Here is a 20,672-nt window from a genome sequence, read left to right on the forward strand (position 1 = left end):
GCCCATTGTTAACTTTTTTTTGAACTTTTTTCAGGTGTTCTTGCTGGTCATGATAACCGTGTCAGCTGTTTGGGTGTAACTGATGATGGTATGGCTGTGGCAACAGGCTCTTGGGACAGTTTTCTTAGAATCTGGAATTAACAGTGCATACAAGTTTTCTGTTCTCCGTTGATGCCTGGAGAAATCAGTGCTACAGCCCATAGCTGTGAAAAAAATTCTACCTTATATTTGCAGGTGAAGATTTTTCTATTGAGATTATTATATAGAAAAAGAAGCTTTCAGTAAACTACAAAACAAAACAAAAAAAAGATGAAGAAAACAAGGCAAAGGTGCTTGCTGAGATCAAAAGGACCAATGTATTAATTTGAGGAGCTGAGCTAATTTAACCTTGATGAATTTTTGCTTTTCTAAATCTAATTCTTTATTTTCTTTGTGTGGAACAAAATGTACACATTAGAGCAACCTGTTTGTGTTTGCATTTTTCAAGAACTACATTTTTAACTCTATACATAAGAACTGTCACATTTTTGAGTTTTGTAATGAGGAAACCAGGCACAGTAATAGATGGAGGTAACACCATATGTGTCCTCGTGTTTCAAGAAAGTCTCCTTGAATTCTGACCTTCCTTTTTAATCTAAAAGAGATCCTGGTTGCTTAACGTTTAAGAATGCTAACGGCTTGGTACCTCTGAGGGGAGTCCTTTTGATTATCATTAGTTTCTGGTGCCTCCTTTGCCATCCTAGCAATGTAAATAAGCGCTCAATTTCAGTTCTTTGAGGGGGAGATAATCAGAAGGCCAGGGAATAGAGATTTCATTCTGTAATCTTAGTCATATGTAAGAAACTCTTATTTTATGAATAGTAGATAGCAGTAATCACATATAAATGGTTCTTGGCATTTTAAAAAGCAGATTATGATCAAATGACATTTAAGTAGCCCTCTAAATAGTGAGACTTTCCTATTGATTTCAGATTCTAGAACTGAGTTTGTAGATTGTACTCATTATTTAATAACGTTGATGAACATTTGGATTGTCCTTGCATCAGAATTTTCCCCAATGTTCTCCATCAGGATGTATCTAGATAGGAAATATGACAGTGTTGTATTTTTCAAAATGTAAAATCTGACCAGTCATTAGATCTGATTGGTTTATATTATGTGAATTTATGTTCATATAACATAAAATCTGAATTGGTGTAAACTGTAACTTCAAAAGGAAACCTTTTACAAAGAAATGTTCAAGTTCTTTGCTTTTCTGTAATATTTCTTCCCTTAGCACAAAATACTGGTTTCTAAGTGGCATGACTGTACTTCAAAGAATAGGTAGACCCAAGCGACTCCATTTTAAGCCACAAGACAAAGTTCAAAGCAGTTCTTCAAGGAGTCAGAGGAAAATACTAAGCAATTCATTTCCCTGCTTGTCAATGGTATAATAAAGTATCTATTACTAGAAAGGGCCCTCCTAGATTTAAACAAAAATACTTTTCCCCTTGGATTTTCTCCTACAAATAAATCTAAATGATTGACAATGGAAGATTGTTAGTCTTGCTTGATGGTGAAGTCATGAGTTATTCTGATATACAGAAGTGCATTGTGTGTTATTAACTCAGTAAACTGTTAGTTACTGGTGAGATACGTTTCTATTAACTTTTGATCACCTGTAACCCTAAATACTCCAAAATTTTACGTCATTTTTCATTTTTATATTGTGAATATGCTAATAAGTGCACAAATTATAATGAAGTCATTGTCAGTTTTGTTTAACACCAGTTGATAATAAAAAGAATAAAATAAAGGAAGATTAAGATACAGGGCCATAAAAAGTTGTAGGTGGCAGGCAAGAATGTATATTTATACACATTTCTATGAACTTTTTGCTGTTAATGTTTGTAGACTATTAATATTACTTCATAAAGGCAGCTCTTTGAGATAAGGCAAGAATATTTAGAACATACTCATTTCCAAAAGAAAGGGAGGGGGTGAGGGTTTGCCATGTAGTTCAACAATTCATTCCAAAATCCTGTTCAGGAAAGCACTTCTGCCATGTGGAAAATAGCTTTATACAGAGTAGCTCCTCTACTTTGAAAGTTATTCTAGGAAAAAGATACTTTAGTCAGAGACACAGACTACAAGAATTCTGTTCTTAAACATGTTGATAAAAATGATTTAATGTTATTAAAGTTTCTGTAGATAGTTTTAAAAACAATTCCCATAATTAAATATGTACGAGGCAACTGAAAACTACCAAGGTTGTGACTAATTATACATATGACCAAATGATGACCTCATTGCCACATTAACTTACTAGTTTGCTTTCGAGTGCTATGGGTTCCAGTTGCTAAATATATTTACTTGCAGTTTGACTTCAGCTGGTTGTCTGTTTAATTCTGTTGTTCATAAGACTTCCTGAAATCAACAAGAATATATCATTTGCAAAAATGCGTAGTTTGAATCTTAGTTTTTTAATAGTTAAAAATACGGCCAAATATACCTTTAGGGAATTCACATCAAGAATATTGCAGTTATCTGATGTCTATTAATTTTTTTTTTACTTTAAAAGATACAAATATGTGCCTCAGCAGGTTTATTTGCATTAATCACTTCATAAAGAGTAGTTTTTAGAGATCTGGCAAGAATAAAGGCATATAGTCTTTTCTAAAACAAGGTAATAGAGACCTGCCATTGTGGTTCACAAGTCATCCCCAAAACCTGCTCAAGAAAGCACCATAAGCTAGGTCCCTCCCTCGCTCATCTTTTTATAGCTACCATTCCGTGGTTACACACACCATGCTGAGCTCCACCTTCACACAGGCAAAGATAGCACAAGTCCTAGACATGATGGGTGTAGGTGCTTCTGGAGTATGGCGTAAGCAGTTTTAATGTTAACCTATTTAAAGAGAAGTGGATCTTGACGTCTCCAAGTGACAAAATGCAATTTTTAGTGTTAAAAAATGCTGTGCCAATATTATATAACTGACCTTTTCCAGCACTTTTGAGGTCTTAGATTTAATGATACATTAAGACTTTACCTGCTTGAAAAGTGAAAACCTTCAGGGAAATTTATGCTTTGATTACTGATGAATGTCTCCCATTTAAAATTGTAATACAACTGAATACTTAACAGCTTATTTGTGTTTAAACTTATGGAAACTGACTAAACAATTTACCAAGTGGGCCTATCATTTTAATAATGATGTTCTTTCTAGAATCTTTAGTGTGTGAGTCAGGCTAAAAAATTTAATTATTATGCTCAACTTGTAGTTTCCCCTTTGCCATTGTGGAAAACAGTATTTAAAACCATTTCTCACCTCCTGTTAGAATTTTTAAAAGACCCACAAGCTAGACCATCTTTCTTGTGAGAAAGGGTAGCAGAATGAATAAAATTGGTATTTTAAATGAGATTACATAGAATGTAAAGTACACTTCATATTTACTAGTTTTTCTCCCACTGTTCATGGTGAGTTGCCTTAAATTCAGTGCTGTATTTAAAATATTGGTTATCATAGGTACTCATGAAAATGGTTTGTAGTTGAATGTCTAAGGTAGCACTGTTTTAAAAGTAATTTATTAATCAGATTGATGGTACACCTTGTATTTAGCAAATTTGTTTGCACATTAATAAAATTCCTGTTTTCTTCTTTAAATCCAATTGTTGATCCTATAAAAGTTATGATGATGCAGCATTATGAAAAAAGTTGTATTTTAACTGGTGTTCAACGTGCCCCACAAAATCTTACACCATATAGTATTTTTCTTAATAGAACACTTCAACAATATACCTGGTAGATATTTGAAGCCTTTCTGTCTTTTATACAATGGTGCTCTATCTTATTGTTTTCTTTTCAAAGAAATGTCTGAACACTTGTATTTGCATATTCTTATCCAAAGGCACCCACATCTAAGTGGGTTTTTAAAGTTAATAAGATGTTTTTCTTCACCTAGAATGGTTTCTATACACTTGTGGCCAACAGACTCAGAATATCAGTAGTATGACTATGGGGCAGGGGAACCTACTAGATTAAAGCTCTTATAAAAGCTTTAAACCAAACAAATGATGGATTTGTACCATGATTTAACAGTGTTCTTTGATCTTTCTTGCACAGTGATTCATTCCTTTATGTACAGTAGCTCTGTGAAATAATACTGCTGTGAATTCATACTGTAATCAATAAAGTACTTTAACCCGATTTCAGGTAGCATGTTTTAAGTTAATTTTAGTAGACTGAATCATTAAAATTAAGTGTCAGAACTAAACTCCAAGCCTAATATTTCATGCTCAGCCTGGTTTCTGTAACATTGGCCTGGAATACCAGAGCAGAGATTGGAATGCTTCTGACTTGTACTTGAAGTACTATGTTAGCTTCCTCTTCGAGGGCCACAGATTTTCGTTACAAGGCAAAATTAAGTCATTCTTTCCCTGGAGCTCCTTTAGGATAATTTAGTTTCCTTCTGTGTAATTTTTAAATAAACAATTCTGTTGCTTATAATATTGATTAAAAGTTTTTACTTTCCTCATCACAACCTTGTGGAAGGATGAATAAGTAAAACTTGCAACACTAGGCCAGGTGTACTAAATGAGTTAATAAAATCAAAAGATGATGAGCCAGTCTACCCAAGGTAGCTTATACACCTCCCGTAAAAATTAAAACTCACTAAATGCCAGTATAAATGCTACATTTATCAACTATCAGGCAAACAGGTTTTATTTTCACCTTGCAAGCTTGCATACTTATAAAAAATGTAGTTTTGTAAAAATTTTGAGGTTATACAAAGTTTATAAATAATCCTGCAAATACACATAGTGAACAATAACTCTGAACTACATCAGCTGTAAATTACATAATTTCTGTAGAATCCACGGGCTTGGCCATAGATACACTTACTTCTAGGCATAAAGGTTGGGTTTCATTATTTTAGTGTTCCATTGCCAACATTCATACGTTTTCAAACTTGACCAGGTGGAACGTCATTCAAACTAGTGATGGAAAACTTACTACAAATTTACTATACCGGGACCACAATTCCAGTAGTTCACGAACTTTAGCATGCATCGGGATGACCCAGAGGACTTGTTACACAACACCGATTCCTGGTCCCCAAACCTAGCGTCTGGTTCAGTTGGTCTGAGTGGGACCCAAAAATGTGCATTTCTTACAAGTTTACTGTTGACCCAGGGACCAAACTTTGAGAATCACTTAAGTATGCTAATGAGATGAGACCAAACCATTATGCTGTTAAATTCAAATACTTTGTATAAAGGTTAAGGCCCTGAACTTGGAACCTAAGTTAGCAGTAAGCAGTTTTAGGCATCAATTTCATATTGCAGGTGTTACGTGATCCCACTTGGTGGCTTGTACCATCTTTTGGTTATAAAGCAACAACAAGAGCTATAAATTAATATTTATTTGACACTGCATCCTAGTATCTGATTGGCATAAAAATATATTTTTGAAAGGCTTTTATGTTCTAAATAATGTTATATCCTACTTAAAATATCCTGAAAAAGAGTGTTGCACCTGCTGTGAAAAGACAGAACAGCATCCAGGAGCCTTGAAGGCACAGAAAAGGAAGTACTGAGTATTAAAAGAAGAAAAGAGCCTAAAATGCTATCCCTCCATGGAAAAGAAGCATGAAAACACTTGGCCAAATGCACTGTGTCCTCTGTGATTGTGCATTTCTAACAATTATGTACCGTGTTTCCCTGAAAATAAGACCTACCCCGAAAATAAGCCCCAGTTAAGATCATCAGCCAGATGGACGCATTTAGTACGTTATGACGATGTTCCAGAAAAAAGATGACATGACTGTACAGGTATTTGGATAAATGCAGATTTTTGTACATGAAAAAATAAGACATCCCCTGAAAAATATGCCCTAATGCGTCTTTTGGACCGAAAATTAATATAAAATCCAGTCTTATTTTCGGGGAAACACGGTAGGTGATGCATATTGGGTGGTCCTCAAGATTACATTTTGCATAGCAAAGCCCTAGAATGTCGTTTTCTAATGTTTCCACATTAAGTTTCAATTAGTTTTCAACACAAAACACAATACTTGAATCCATAAACATTTCATTAAGCTAAAAAATACAATGACAATTTTTAACAGTGCCCTGGCAAATTCATACAATTAAAAGTAAACCCACAGGGGTGAGGGTGTGAGGGGAATCCAGCAGTGCCCTCAGCAAATACCTTATGAACAGAGTCTGTACACGACTGTAACCACCCAAAACTCAGACCTCCCTTATCTTTGGTTTTTATCACTTCAAACTTGACTCCTAATACTGAGATAGGAAGCTTTCTTTACTGTCGTCACAGCTAAAGCTGAAAATGTTTCTTGAGAAACATATCAGGAAGCTATTTAGACCCAGATACTTTTAGTAGACACTATTTAGAATAACTTTGTACTGCTTTACATCGGTTTTAATGGGAATAAAAGGAGTAAAAACAGCATATTTATTAGTGGCTTACATATACCTGCCAGAATGGCAAGTGACTGTAAGTTGCATAAATAATAACACACGAGAACATTCCACATTCCCTCCTGCTGGTTAGAGCACACAGTGCAGTTTATAAAACAAAACAGTGACTATTCCCATTAGACGTCAAAAATTAGTTTTGAGAAAGAAGATGAAAGGAGTACCTCTAACTCCTGGATGCCAGGAAGCAGAGTTTTTCAGAATCAGAAACGAAGAAAGCCCTAATTAAGAGCAAGGCCCCACCCCTCAGGGGTCACATAGTTGGTTCTGTTGCTTTTAACTAATTCATTATTTTAACACATCCAACAATTTAGCCTTTTCTTTACCCAAAATTAAAACTAAAGAGACATAACACTCTTCAGAAATGCAAACACCCTGAGATAGATCATTACCAGAATCTACACAAGAATTTGCTATTTAGGTACAGTGAGCACAATTCATATTTAAAGTCATTTCATAAAAATAACTGTCCCAAATTATCCAAGTTCCATTTTCTCCTATGATGATCACCAAAGCCATCTCTATGGTTAAGATTCTTCTTCATTGCTTGAATGTAGAAACTGTTTAGTAAAATTCTCCAGCTCACTTTTAAGTTGAACGGCTTTATTTCTAATTAAAAAAAAAATGAACAAAACCATCTAATTATCATAAAGGTCAATGAGAAAAAAAATGCATTCCACCCAATCTTAAAAATAAAAAACACTAGGTAACTGCTGTTAACATTTATCTGAACTCAGATTAAACTATTAACAACCCCTTTTTAGAGTCTTTATTATATATGCTACCATAGCTTTCCAGCAAACACAGATTCCAATGTCCAGGACATGAAAGAATGAAAAGCGTAGGAGGCAGTGGAGTCATAACCTATCAGCTAACATGGGACTGACCGCCTAAGTCACATACAATGCTAGAATCCTACTTGATGCAGGTAAATGCCCATAGAAAGAGGAAAAAAGGAACCAAAACTGACAGAGAACACAGATTTGTGTATCCCATTCTCACACTGTGCCAGGACACACACACATACTTGAATGAGCTTCTCCCTCTCTTTTTCCCTTGGGCTTGTTTTGCTGCGTGCATATGCTTGAGGTCATGTAAGTTAAATGTACACATGAACTCCACTGTATATTTCTTCAGGCAAGTCTCCTGAAGTACTAGGTAATTTAAATTCTATCTGAATGGCTGAGCATTAGCTAGTAACAGTCGAGATTGCAAATATTATGGAATTTGTTATTGAAAATTTTCCTGTTAGAAAAAGGTCAATTTGCAAATCAAAAATATTCATACTTATCAAGTCAGTCCTGCCCAAATCAGAGAGCTACATAAATATCAATAATCTGTTATCATTTATGTTTTACTATAACAAGATGAAACACATTTAAAAACCTACCGAGGTTAACAAAAAAACTTCTACTGGACGTAGTTTCACCAAATTTCAAAGGCTGTACTTGGAATGATCTAACTGAAAAGAGCAATGGAGTACTTGGAATTCACTTGGGTGTGTTTGTGGTGTGTGAAAAGAGGCTGGGTTCGAAGGTACAGGGAGTCATCTCCAGAGACTCTGAAACTGAGGTTCAATGAGAATGTGACTGCTGAGCAGATTAAGACACCCTATAGAGATACTACCACAGTGTTTTAAATATATGTCCCCAAATTCAGGTTATAAGGACAGTCTCTCCAATTTGCAGACAATGCAATCTGCTCTTATATGGGGGTTTGTATGTAGTATGTGCTCTGGTAAGTAGCAGCAGGGATTAAATGATGCTTAAGGATTCTCCCAGACCTGTGAACCAGCAAATGGGCTAATAAAGTTGACAGTTAAGAACTGCCAAGAAATACAGACCATGTGGTGATACTTCTGGTCTTGTCCCCAAAAGCATAATTTATTTATACCCCAAAGAGTCCACGATAAATTACATTAAACCAGAATTCTACATTATAGTAGGATACTTTGTTTACTTTTGTTGTTTCAAATTTAAGTATATTCAATAATCCCCAATGAGAATGGAAGGTATGGGTCTTAGATATACATGACTAAAAACTTATACTTTGAATTGCAAAACTTATGCTTTCAAAAGGGACTAAATATAGCTTAAGAGTTGTAAAGTTAGATCTAAAAAATTCCATTTACTTTGATGTTTCTTCTTGTTGAAATTAGCCTTCATTGAAATGGCAAAACTATGGAATTAAATACAGAAAATTATAATTTAAGCCAACACAGAAAGCTAAAAGTTGTAACACAAATGCACTAGTGATTTTATCAGAAAATGTTCACATTGAGAAAAAATGGTTCAAATACCTTAAAAGCTTTGAATTGTTTTGTATTTCCTCCAATTCATCTATCTCTTTGGAAAATCTAGCAATTTCTTCTTCTAGATGTCTTTGTGTAATATCAACTTGTTGGCACAGGCGAGCAAAAGTGGTTGCCATTTCCCTTAAAATAAAAAATATTTTATCAGCAGTCATGAATGTCTTTTAAAATGAATAGGCTTTCATTTAAAGCTTATAAAAAGGAGATCACATGGTAAAAAACACTTAAAACATAAGGTATCAAAGAATAAGAACAAGGTGCTAAGAATGGTATGGGGAGGGTATGGCACTTGTGAGCTTAATGACTGTGGGCTTAATTTCATCTGGCCTCAAGACAATGCTCAGCAGGCGGTATTACCTCTGATACATGGTTGTGAATATGAATAAGCTATAAAAAGGCAAAAGATGGGTATATTTCTTCAGAAGCCTATTCTTGTCTCCTACCCCCAAAAATTACTGAGACCAGGAAAAATTTCACAAACTCCTATGACATAGACAAAAATACTTTAAATTATGGCAACATTTAACCATATTTCTAGAACCAATAGGTTACATTTATTTTGTATGCTAGTTAGTAATATGTTAGCATTGGCAACGTTATGTTTATATTTTGCAACTGGGAGCACGCCTGGCAGGTAATCCATCTCTGGACTCCGATTAAACAACTTGCTCATCTTTCTCGGCAACTGTTCTGTGCATCTTCATCTTTGCCCTGGGCTTTTTCCTCTCCCTTCTCTCCACATCCCACCAAGTACCAATATTAGACAAAGGAAGCATCTTTCATTATTTTAATATTTTATTTAATTAATATTTTACCAGTATTATTTTAACTGAGTAATTAGTTCAGGTTGCCTCCATTAGAGTGTGAAGTCCTCTAAAGAAAAGGATCAAGTTATCTTTAACTTTTTATTTCCCATACGTCTACCATACTTTTCGTCACATGGTAGGCAATTAACAAATTTTTGATGATCAGATGAATGGAGAATTTCATTAATATTGTTTCTACATATGTGAACCTCAGCTGCTTTCTGCTGGAGGTCCAGGTATCTTCCTTAGATGAAAGATCTTCCTTAATACTAAAATTATATAAAATACCTCAATAAATATTTGGTAAATGAATAAATGAACTAAATCAGTGGTCTCAAATCCATGCCCTCATTGTTTCCATTCTCTATAAGCTCTATGTTAGAACAGGCTTTCATGTTGTGTCTGAAACAGTATAATCTCCCTGCAAATTCTTGTCTCCTTCATCTATTCCATTCTATACACACACCATTGCAAAGTTATTTGTTCTAGAGCTAAATATTAATGATACCACTCCCAAGAGTCCTAATTAGCCAGCCCTGTCCTAGTGTTAGGTTTATACTCGAATGTACCCTATTATATACAGCTGTCACTGAAATTCTCTCATGTTTCTCAACACATTCCTTTTCCCCTACCTTCTTGCCTTCGGTTTGAGCTGTTTTCTCTGCCTAGACCATGCTATTCTGCACATTCTACTCCTCCTTTAGGAAACCTTTATTGATCCACTATCCTTTATGATTTGATTCTAGAGCCTCACATTATGAGGTTATCATATTCCTTATCACATTTTATTATAAATATTTACATTATTTCTTCTATTAAATTGCAATTGTCTTCAGCTCAGAGAACTTTTTAATTCACCTGTCAGTAGCATCCAATTACAGAATATTACGCATTGACTTAACTGGAGGGCTACATATTTTACTAAATCAATGAAACAAATCTTTAAGATACATGAAAGAAGACACTCAGTAGACCCAGGTATTTATTATAATAACAAAGTGTGTTCATATTGTGGTATATTTTTGAGCTATTCTCTTATCTGTACATTTTCTGCATGTATGTCATACTTCAATAAACCTTTTTTTTTTTAAAACCAAATACGAAGCGTTCAACTTACTGTTGTACTTGATGGCTGCAGTTTGCACTAGTGAAGCTAACAATCATCTGCAGTTTTTCAGTTGCGTAGTTCACAAACTGTTGTTTAAAGGCTCTCTCCTTAGCACGGGTGGTCCAGCTCAGCCTTTCATAAAGATACAAAGCTCCATACATACTTAATGAAACTGATATAAGTTTCCAGCCTACAGTTTTCCAAATCTGTAAGATAAATTTCCAACATACTTTGAGAAAGAAAAACACTACCAGGGAGATTGTACTAAAAGGCATTTTAGAAAACTCATCAGTTCCCTACAGATCTTTGAGTAAGATCCATTTTAAAAAAACATATCTTCCTTCTCTATGAAAATCTGAAGTAATCAGAAATCAAACAAGCTGAAAAAGGAAACAGCACATAGATATCAGGCAAGAACTTTCATAATCTGCCAGACATTTGGTAAGTTAATTCAATGTTGCTCACAAAGGGAGGTTAATTTCTTTTCGGTCAGAGGTTTCAAAAACCAAAACATGTTAAGTATATACTGTTAATGATATGAAAATTTAATATGTAAGAACTACTTTGTAATCATCAATACTATAAGGCAGATCCCTTTGGCATTCTGAGAATGCTACATAAGAAACCTGGATCATTCTTGTTACTCTATGTATAAATATCATTTCTTTATGTGCTGTGATGGGAAAATAGAAAGCATTAAGGACCAGCTAGTTGGTGGTGTTTCTTTCCTAAAGATGTATTTTTTAAAAATGTATGTTGTAATTATTTCACAACACACATATATTTATCAAATCATTAGTTTGTACACCTAAAACTAATACAATGTTATTTCAATTATTTCAATTTAAAAATAAACATTTTTTTAAAATTTAAGACTAAGCTTGTGAAACTTCTTCATTCACTAATTTTAACCTACAACTTTTCATGTTATTTTACAGATCCTGTAAAGAGAAATACATATACCTTTCTCTTTGTGATCTAGCAGACAGCTCTGCAAAAATTTCAATTTCCATTATACAAAAAAGTATTGCTTCTTACCACTCCTCCAACAACGATGATGCCCATAGACGTTCTAGATGTAAGAGAAGCTAATCCTGTTATTAATGTAATCATGAGTTCTTCCTGTGATGCATTATCTGGCGTTGCTGGATTGGTAGGAGCAGTGGGAGTAGAAGCTAAAGATCTGGGGAGCTAATATGATTGGGAAAAAATAATCATTACAATTAAACAAATACAAACGCAATAGTTACATTTATAAAATTCTGTTCCATTTCTTTTAAAATTATAGTAGTAAATCAATGAAAAGAAAGACTCCAATTAATGAATTTACCATAAACATAGGAAGAAAATAAAAATGGTCTGAAACTTATTTTCTATGACAAATTATTTTCTATACCAATATTGTAAAGAATAATGAATTTTCACAGTGTATAATGAGTCTATCTGTAACAGTAGGCCCTCAACTCTTAAATTAAAACTGTATTTAAAAAATGTTTTCACACCAGAGACATAATCCTTTAAAATAAAATTGGACTTCACAATTAAAGTTTTACACTTAAAAAATACATCATAGGAAAATTAAAAGACAAACCACAGACTAGAAAAACATATTTGGAAACCGTATACCTGATAAAGGACTTTTATCTAGAATGTATAAAGAAGTACAAGTCAGTAAGAAGCCAAATAATCCAACTAAAACTTGGGCAAATGATTTGAATAGATGTTTCATAAATCAAGATACATGAATAGCGAAAAGCACAAGAAAAGATGTTCAAAATCATTAGTCATTAGGGAAATACAATCAAAACTATAATGAGGTAACACTTCACATCCAACAGAATAAAAAAGACAGACAATAACAAGTCTAAATGAGAATGCTGAGAAACAGAACTTTAATACATTGCTGGTAGGAATGTAAAGTAGTGCAGCCACTTCGGAAAACAGTTTGGCAGTTCTTCAGAAAGTGAAACATGGATTTGCCAAATGGTCCAGCAATTTCATTCCTAAGTACTCAAGACAATGAAAACAGATGTCCACATAAAAAACAGTACATGAGTGTTCACAGCATCATTTTTCATAATCAAAAAGTACAAACAACTCAAATGTCCATCAACTGATGCACGGATAAATAAAATGTGTGATATGTATAATGGAATATTATTCAGCCATAAAAAGGAACGAAGTACTGGGGCGGCTGGATGGCTCAGTTGATTAGAGTGCGAGCTCCTAACAACAAGGTTGCTGGTTCAATTCCCGCATGGGATGGTGGGCTGTGCCCCCTGCAACTAAGATTGAAAATGGTGACTGGACTTGGAGCTGAGCTGTGCCCTCTACCACTAGACTGAAGGACAACAACTTGGAGTTGATGGGCCCTGGAGAAACACACTGTTCCCCAATAATCCCCAATTAAAAAAAAAATTATTTTAAAAAAGGAATGAAGTACTGATATAGGCTACAACATTTGTGTACAATGATGAACTTTGAAAACATTATGCCAATTGAAATAAACCAGTCAAAAAAAGGACACATTTTTTCATTCCTTTTATAGGAAACATTCAGAAAGGGCAAAATGATGGCTACAGAAAGCTGATTAGCAGTAGGGCTGGAGGTGGAAATGATGACAGACTGCAAAGGGGCACAAAGTATCTTTTGGGGAACTAGAAATGTTCTAAAACTGGATTGTCGTGATGGTTTTACAACTCCATAAATTTTCTAAAAATTAATTGATAAATTCAAAAAAGTTTTTAAAAACATTTAGATTCATTACAATTTATTTTACATCTGAAAGCAAAACTTTGAAGAAAATAAAAAAAGTTTCAAAAATGAATGATGAATGACCTGAAACAGTACAGGACAAAAACTTTGGAATTGGTTTTCCCTTATGCATAGTATGCCTAATTCAGAAATGGCTCTGTGACAGATATTAACTCACAAATATGCAAATTTGACACAGCTAGTTCTATTAGAGAAAAATCACATAAGCAAAATGAAAAAGTAGAATCTCAACTGGTAGAATCAAAGACACATACCTGTGTAGTAGTACAGCAATAAACACCTGATAAAAAGCCTACTTTAAATAAACAAAAATAAACCAAAAAAAACCATACCTGAAAGATAGGCTCTGATAATCCTAGAAGCACCCTCTGAGCATTCGTAGGGCCCAAGAAACGCTGAACAAGGGAAGACCAGCCCAAGGAGAAACGAAATACAATATCCTCTTGAAAATCTGAACATAACTTGTGGCAATTTAGGTCATAGCTGAGATCAAATTTCTTGCAAGGAATCAGTGTGTGTAGTTTATTCTGTACACCAGCTGGAAGTAATGGCTTCAAATTTTCTAGAAAGAACAAAATTATGACATTTACTTTAAGAAACAATAATAAATAAGGTTCTACACTTTATAAAACACCTACAGGAAAATGAATCCTTTACCAACAAAATAAAGAAAAAAACTACACATGAACTTGTCGATATATTACCAATAATTTCTTGCTGGGACTGAAGCATTGAAGTGTTGACTTCATTGGTGCACCGATCAGCCAAATTTCTTCCCATACCATCTTCTATGTGCTTATTTAACTCCTGTTAAAAACAGTAAATGTCTACATTATTTTTCTCTAGAATATAAGCAGATTTTATAAAACTCTAAACATGTAGTAAGCACTAAAATAATCTTATTCTTATTCTAAGAGGATAACTTTTCTGTGCACTTTATATATAAAATAGTTTACATTTATTATAAGAGTGCACACGTGTGCACGTGGAGTAACAGTTCAATCACATACTGATGGCCATAAAGACACTAAAATGGACAAACCACTACATAAGAAAGAGTATAGATCAAGGTGAGGAGACTATCTGAAAAACTTTTAACTAAAATTTAACTTTCTTACATTTTTATATACTTTCAGTACACTTGGAGTAGGATGAAACTCAGAACAAAATTCATCAACCAAAACAGAGAGTCGACAAATTTCATCTGTCATTGCACATGAAACCTGAAATATAAAAATCAAGAGTAAAAATATTAAACAAGATTATCAACTACTCAAAGCAACAGGGATAACATTTTTAGCATCATCAAAAATATTTCCATTCCCAGCATTTTAATCATAAAGGTAGTTACCCACCTTGTTTGCCACCTCCTCTGTAACCTCCTTGATTTTTTTCTTAACATCCAGTGTTAAAAGGTTCATTTGGTTTCGGATAAAGTCCAGTCTGTCAATTTGGTCTTCCCTCTCTTCCATTGAATAAACCCTATTATAGTATGAAGAGTAATTAATATTCAGGGTATATTAAAAATCCCAAAACAATTAAACAAGGGCACTTAATTATGTATTGAACCATCTGTTAGCATTATACAAGAAAAAATCTCATATTTCAACATCAAAAAGGATTCAAATAATATTTTACTTATGTTTTATAGCTGGTTGGACATGAACTACTTTCTCGCTCATGTGGCACCTGAATCCCACAAAGGATTAATGAGGACTCTAAGTTTCCAAACACTTCATAGACATGAACTGAACTCCCAAGACTTTATGATTATACAAACCATCCTCAAATCACATCTTCTTTGTGCCATGTTTAATTCAATGTCCTGTATTTTTAAAAATTAAGAAGTTCAATCCAGCAGACCAAATACTCACTTTGGTTACTGTAATAAAGCAATTGAGCTGAAAGGGACATAAATGACAACATAATCTCATTATACAGAAATAATGCATAGGGGGCTGAGGTCAGACGGGATTCTGTTTTGTTTTATAAGCTGGAAATTCTTGAATTTTGTTTATAACACATTCTTGCAAAAGTGTTGAAATTAGGCAACAGATTTAGATATGAAAGGAGTTTTGTTTTCAGCATTATCAAGTACATTTAAAATTCCCAATTAAATGTCATCTTGGACTTAATCGTTAATGTTTCATACCTTTCTTTTGATTGGCTCAAGTTCTGCTAAAAGGTTCAAATGAGGCTTAACATCATTATGTTTGTCACTTCTAATGACATCCTGATCTTTCTTTCAAGTGTACCAAGGCTGTGAGAACTACCCTTTTCTTCAAAAGTGCTGACACTTTCATATATTCATTTTCACCTTTATAAAGTAATAAATGAATAAAACAGTGCAGTACAGTATAACATACAGGGTAGTGCTTACCAAATTGACTTTCCAGCTGGCAGGTAAAATCACTCTGTTTGTTTACCAGCTGATGAAAACCACATTGGCATAAAAGAGTGATTTCAAGGTTATAAATGTATGAATTTATAAAAGATGACTCATGGGTTGAATATAAAAAAGAGGGCCACCTGTTTTGGACTTCTTCAAGAAATTCAGCTTGAAGAAATGGTTCCTCCTCTGCTTTAAAGACATTTAAAAGCCACCAAACATTTTAAAACCACAACTCATACACGACAATACCAAGATCCAGGGAATGTAAATGATGTATGCAAGGCTGTAGAATAAATATTTACAGTTTCTTCACTTAAAAACATACAAGTGGGCACCAGTTACACCCACAAGGCTTTTAGTAGGAAAAGTATTTATAACAATTTAAAACCTTAGTCTAAGGAATTCATATTGACACACAAAAAATTATATTTTTAGTTTGCAATAAAATGTATTCATACCTTTTCTCTGCTGCTGCCACGTTTATTGAATCCATTATGTTTTTCACAGTATCTAGTATCTGTTTAGCTCTGATAGTGTGCTGTTCAAACTTTGTTTTCACTGCTGACTGCGAGATACACTCCTGCGAGGGGCCCAAGCCATAACACATTACTGTAATTCCATCCCAACATTTTTAGGAATTTAAACACAAAAACTTGCTGTTTACAACTTTAACCAAAACAGAAATAAGGATAGAAAATAAATGCATGATGAACACAACTTAAAATTACAAACGTTAAAGAAATTACAAAGATTCAAAAGTAAAAAAAGCTTTAAAACAGCAAGTCCAAATCTTTGTGTAATTTCACACAGTAATGTGTAATGGTTTTTTTACTGTATTTATTCTTAAAAATAAATAAATAGGATACTATTTTCAATGTTAAAAAAGGTTTTTCCTTTAGAATCAGTAATTTTATTTGTATCACCTTTAATCTACTTCTAATCTATCTTGATTTTTCTCATATTTGCAATAGATAACCTAACAAAGCTCTTTATTGAATTATAGAATTCTGTCATATTAAAAAATATTAGTTGAATGATATGATTCATATATGTTATTAAAAAGAGCTTTTACAGATTAAAACTTGAACAATTTGAAAACTATTCTTTAACAACAAATAACCTAAGTAATACTTTGCTGATAGAAAAATAACTACAGCTATTTCAAAGATAATCCTGTTACTGGCATTGGTCTGTGTGTGCCTACAGGTCCCAATGATACCCCATCTCATTTGTTTCACTTTCGAGATAAATGCAACTCACAATCTGTTAATACCTGTACAAAATAATTAGAATTTCATGACCAGTGTTTTTTTTAAATAGAAGAGAACGTATCAGAATGCATCACATAGTGACGGATGTTTATTTTGCGAAATTTTGGTTTCAATTTCTATATGTGTGCAGGCTACATGTTATTTAAAATATTTATGGTAATTCATCATTGAATGTTTGCAAAATTATTAAATTAAAATCAGCCTTTCAGTTTTACTTCACAGAAAGTGAAACTCTGTACTGACATCACATTTGAAAACAACTACAAATGTTGACAGAGGGATACTATCAAGTCTTTGAACGATCAAGAAATGTTCACCTGGGTCACAACATAAGTAACTATAACAGATGTTTTGTTAAGAGGCCATGTTTATTTTCTATGATAAACTGTTTAAAATTTGGGATATACCCCATCTCCAATATTTCTTTGAATTCATCTTCTTGAACCTCTTTTTATATATCAGTAGTACAAAGTTGTAGTCATTACTTCCTAAACTAATTACTATCCTTCATTAAATAGCTTACAGATTTTAAAAAGTATTCACTTAGTACTCTAGTCCTGTATTTATTATCTTGAAATCTGTATGTTACATATTCATTCAATGTACTATTTATAACCTATGCTTGGCCTTCATGTCTCTACAATCTCTAAAATGATAATCTGTTCACTTCCCTAAAATAGAAAAGACTCTTAAAATCTTTTTGCCATTGTAGCTGCCCTCGTCAGCATTTTTTTTGAGGTGTAGAACACAAAACAAATTCATTTCTAATTTAGCTATAGAGCACATGAGGTAAGTCATTTGGTTAAGTTTATAAAGACTTAACTCAGAGACTATTACTTCCTTCCATTGTGTAGTCTCACTTTTGCTTGTGGTGACTCTCATTCATTCATCACTGTATATCACTAATCCTGAGGAGACTAGTAGAGGGAAGTTACAGCATTTCTGTTCTGTACATGTCAAAGCGAAAACCAATACCTAAACAACATTAAACATTTAAAGTGTAAACTGCAGGTTTTTTAACAACCAAAACAAAACTTAAGTTTTATTTTAAATATTTGTATCTCATAAGTTGCCAAATTAATCTCCACAAAAACTATAATGCATAAAAATATTTTAAAGAAAAAAAAGGTTAAAAGAAATTCTATGTTCCTCGATGAAGCAGATCTAGATATCAGCAATGAAGACCCCGAATTTGTAGACAACAGCACAGTATAAGAGCTAGACTAGACAGAAAAGAAAAGATCTCCAAAAGTTATTAGGCAATATGTTACTCCTTGATTCAAAAATATACAAGGATAAATATAAAGAAGAAAACACACAATCTTCTTTTAATTAAAAAGTATCCCACAATGATGTTCCCACTGATCAGAAAAAATCAAGAGTCAACCAGCAAAAGAAATACTCTATTCTAAAATAAGTACAGGAAATGCTAATTTCAAGTTTTGTTATTGAATTATTTCTGAGCTCTCAATAGACTAATATGTTTATGAATCTCCATGGGGAATATATATACTGCGCAGCAGTTCCCAGACTTATTTTATCAGGAACTCTAACTCCATGGAGAAGTTTAACATCTAAAGAAGCCAGCTAGTAATTAATCATACATAGATACACATATGTAAATATTAATATTTATGTTTAATTAAAATAAAACAAAGTTGTTAAGGATCCTTGATAACTCAATAACATTCACCACTCAACTTATTATTTTGAAATATTTTAAAATGAAGTACAAGAAAGAACACCAATATATAATATACCTTTCAAGTAAATATACCAAATGTTAACATTCAGCCTCATTTGTTTACCTTTCCTTCTCTGATGCTCCATTCAGATAGGTATGTCTATACATAAAGATATACCTGTATTTTTACATATATATATATATAATATATATATATATAATATATATATATATATATATTATATATATATATATATATTTTCCCGTTGAACAATTTGACAGTTCATTGCAGCTACCACAACCTTACTACTAAATATGTGTCTTCTAAGAATGAGGACATGTGGCTACAGAACCAAGAACCAATTACTGTATTGAGAACATTTATCACTGGGATAATACTATCAACCTAACACAGAGTTCATTTTCAAACTTTACCAGCTGTCCCAGAAATGTTCTTTACAACAAATTCACTGACATTTTACAAAAAGAGTTATTTTATATCTCTTTTCCATCACATAACCAAAACTATTAAAAATAGTTAATGGCCAAATATTTGAGCAAAGAAATTTAGATTTGTAAATGGCCTTTAGAATATATACCTGTCCACATACAGGTTGAAAACAACAAGAGAACATATTAATGTTGATTTTCTTGATTGATTTTACTTGATTTAATTTCCAAGCTTTGGACTTTGTACTCTATTCTGTTCATTAATATTTAGTTCCTTTGAACCAAATGAATCTCAGAGAAGTCCATGGCAAAAATCAGACTGTTTGATAATAATGAACTTGGTACAGGTTTTATTTTCGCAGAAATCGTTTTATGAGACTACAAAAAAAGAGAATTCTAAAAGTGAAAAGAAAATGTGTATAAAGTCCATATTCTGTGATCACAATACAAAAAATTCAAGAATTAACCAAAAGTTGGATGAGAAGGATTAAAACACCCGAATTTGAACTACTGGAATGGGCAATTTCAAAACTACCATTAAAAATAAACAATGAAAACTAAGCTGGATATTGAAACCCACGGAATATGTCCAAAGCTACATTCAAAGATAAATTCATAGCCCTAAATTCTTCCTTAAACAACAAAAAGCAATTCCACTGAAAATGCTTTGGACATTCAGACAGAACTTTTGACCTAGCTGATTATTTCTTTAGGTAAATTCAAATAATTTTTAGCTGACTCTCATCTTAGATCTGTAAGTTTCAATTAAAAGTTTCACATTCTAAATCCTGACATTCTCTATGAGTTTATTTAAAAGCTCTTGCTCAGAAAGTTTTTTCCATATATAATTTTTAGATTCCCAAATGAACGTTGACAATAAAAAAAGTAAACTGCCAATTCTCTCCTATAAACATTAAAAAGAATAGTTCCTAAGTCTGCCTGATTATTGCAATCACTTGGCAACTTTGAATATGTACAGATTCCTAGGTCCATTGTAGCCCAACTGCATCAGTCCCTGGGACAGGTCAGGAATCTGCAGATCTCTAAAGCACCTCATGGGTTTTTCAAGACCAGCCAGGTTTGGGAACCAGTGCTCCACAGGCACATATTTTATTCTTCTCATTCCTATCTCTTCAAGGAGATACCCTGGGAAAGAAAAAGCTGCACCAGGAATCAATATGAAGAAGGGTATAACAAAATAGTATTATTATTTGGTAGGAGAAATCAATGACAAACAGGGAGGGGAAGAGAAAGTGAGTGAAAGGAAGGGGAGGGAGAAAAGAAGGAAAAGAAGGAAGAAGAGGTCAGTAAGTAAGAAAAGACAAAGGAAACAGAACAACAGATCCTTTCCCCAATATTTTCCCTATGGATGAAATAACTGATGAGAGAGAGGAGAG

At 33.3% G+C, this 20,672-nt stretch overlaps 2 protein-coding genes across 11 annotated transcripts in view; one reads left to right on the forward strand and one right to left on the reverse strand.

Moving 5' to 3' along the window:
- The window catches only part of GNB4 (G protein subunit beta 4), a 40,278-nt gene extending 36,092 nt beyond the window's left edge, over positions 1-4,186 (forward strand). Inside the window, exon 11 of one of the 2 annotated variants that reach the window (XM_081029510.1) lies at positions 35-4,186. In XM_081029510.1, coding sequence (XP_080885636.1) covers positions 35-141 — 107 coding nt within the window. In that variant the 3' untranslated portion in view covers positions 142-4,186. The remainder of the gene's footprint in view (positions 1-34) is intronic. The other variant, XM_081029511.1, reaches the window with a different exon arrangement.
- The window catches only part of MFN1 (mitofusin 1), a 31,254-nt gene continuing 14,128 nt past the window's right edge, over positions 3,547-20,672 (reverse strand). For 4 of the 9 annotated variants that reach the window (XM_081029424.1, XM_081029426.1, XM_081029423.1 and 1 more), the window contains exons 10-19: positions 16,329-16,450; positions 14,834-14,960; positions 14,597-14,701; positions 14,183-14,285; positions 13,811-14,040; positions 11,742-11,894; positions 10,713-10,909; positions 8,778-8,912; positions 8,610-8,656; positions 4,546-7,087 (exon numbers count right to left, since the gene is read on the reverse strand). In XM_081029424.1, the coding sequence (XP_080885550.1) occupies positions 6,933-7,087; positions 8,610-8,656; positions 8,778-8,912; positions 10,713-10,909; positions 11,742-11,894; positions 13,811-14,040; positions 14,183-14,285; positions 14,597-14,701; positions 14,834-14,960; positions 16,329-16,450 (1,374 nt within the window). In that variant the 3' untranslated portion in view covers positions 4,546-6,932. Of the gene's footprint in view, positions 7,088-7,868; positions 8,046-8,609; positions 8,657-8,777; positions 8,913-10,712; positions 10,910-11,741; positions 11,895-13,810; positions 14,041-14,182; positions 14,286-14,596; positions 14,702-14,833; positions 14,961-16,328; positions 16,451-20,672 lie in introns of those variants that run through there. The other 5 variants (XM_081029429.1, XM_081029431.1, XM_081029428.1 and 2 more) reach the window with 2 other exon arrangements.

Source organism: Rhinolophus hipposideros (genome assembly GCF_964194185.1).
Source record: "Rhinolophus hipposideros genome assembly, chromosome: 2".
Classification (NCBI taxonomy): domain Eukaryota; kingdom Metazoa; phylum Chordata; class Mammalia; order Chiroptera; family Rhinolophidae; genus Rhinolophus; species Rhinolophus hipposideros.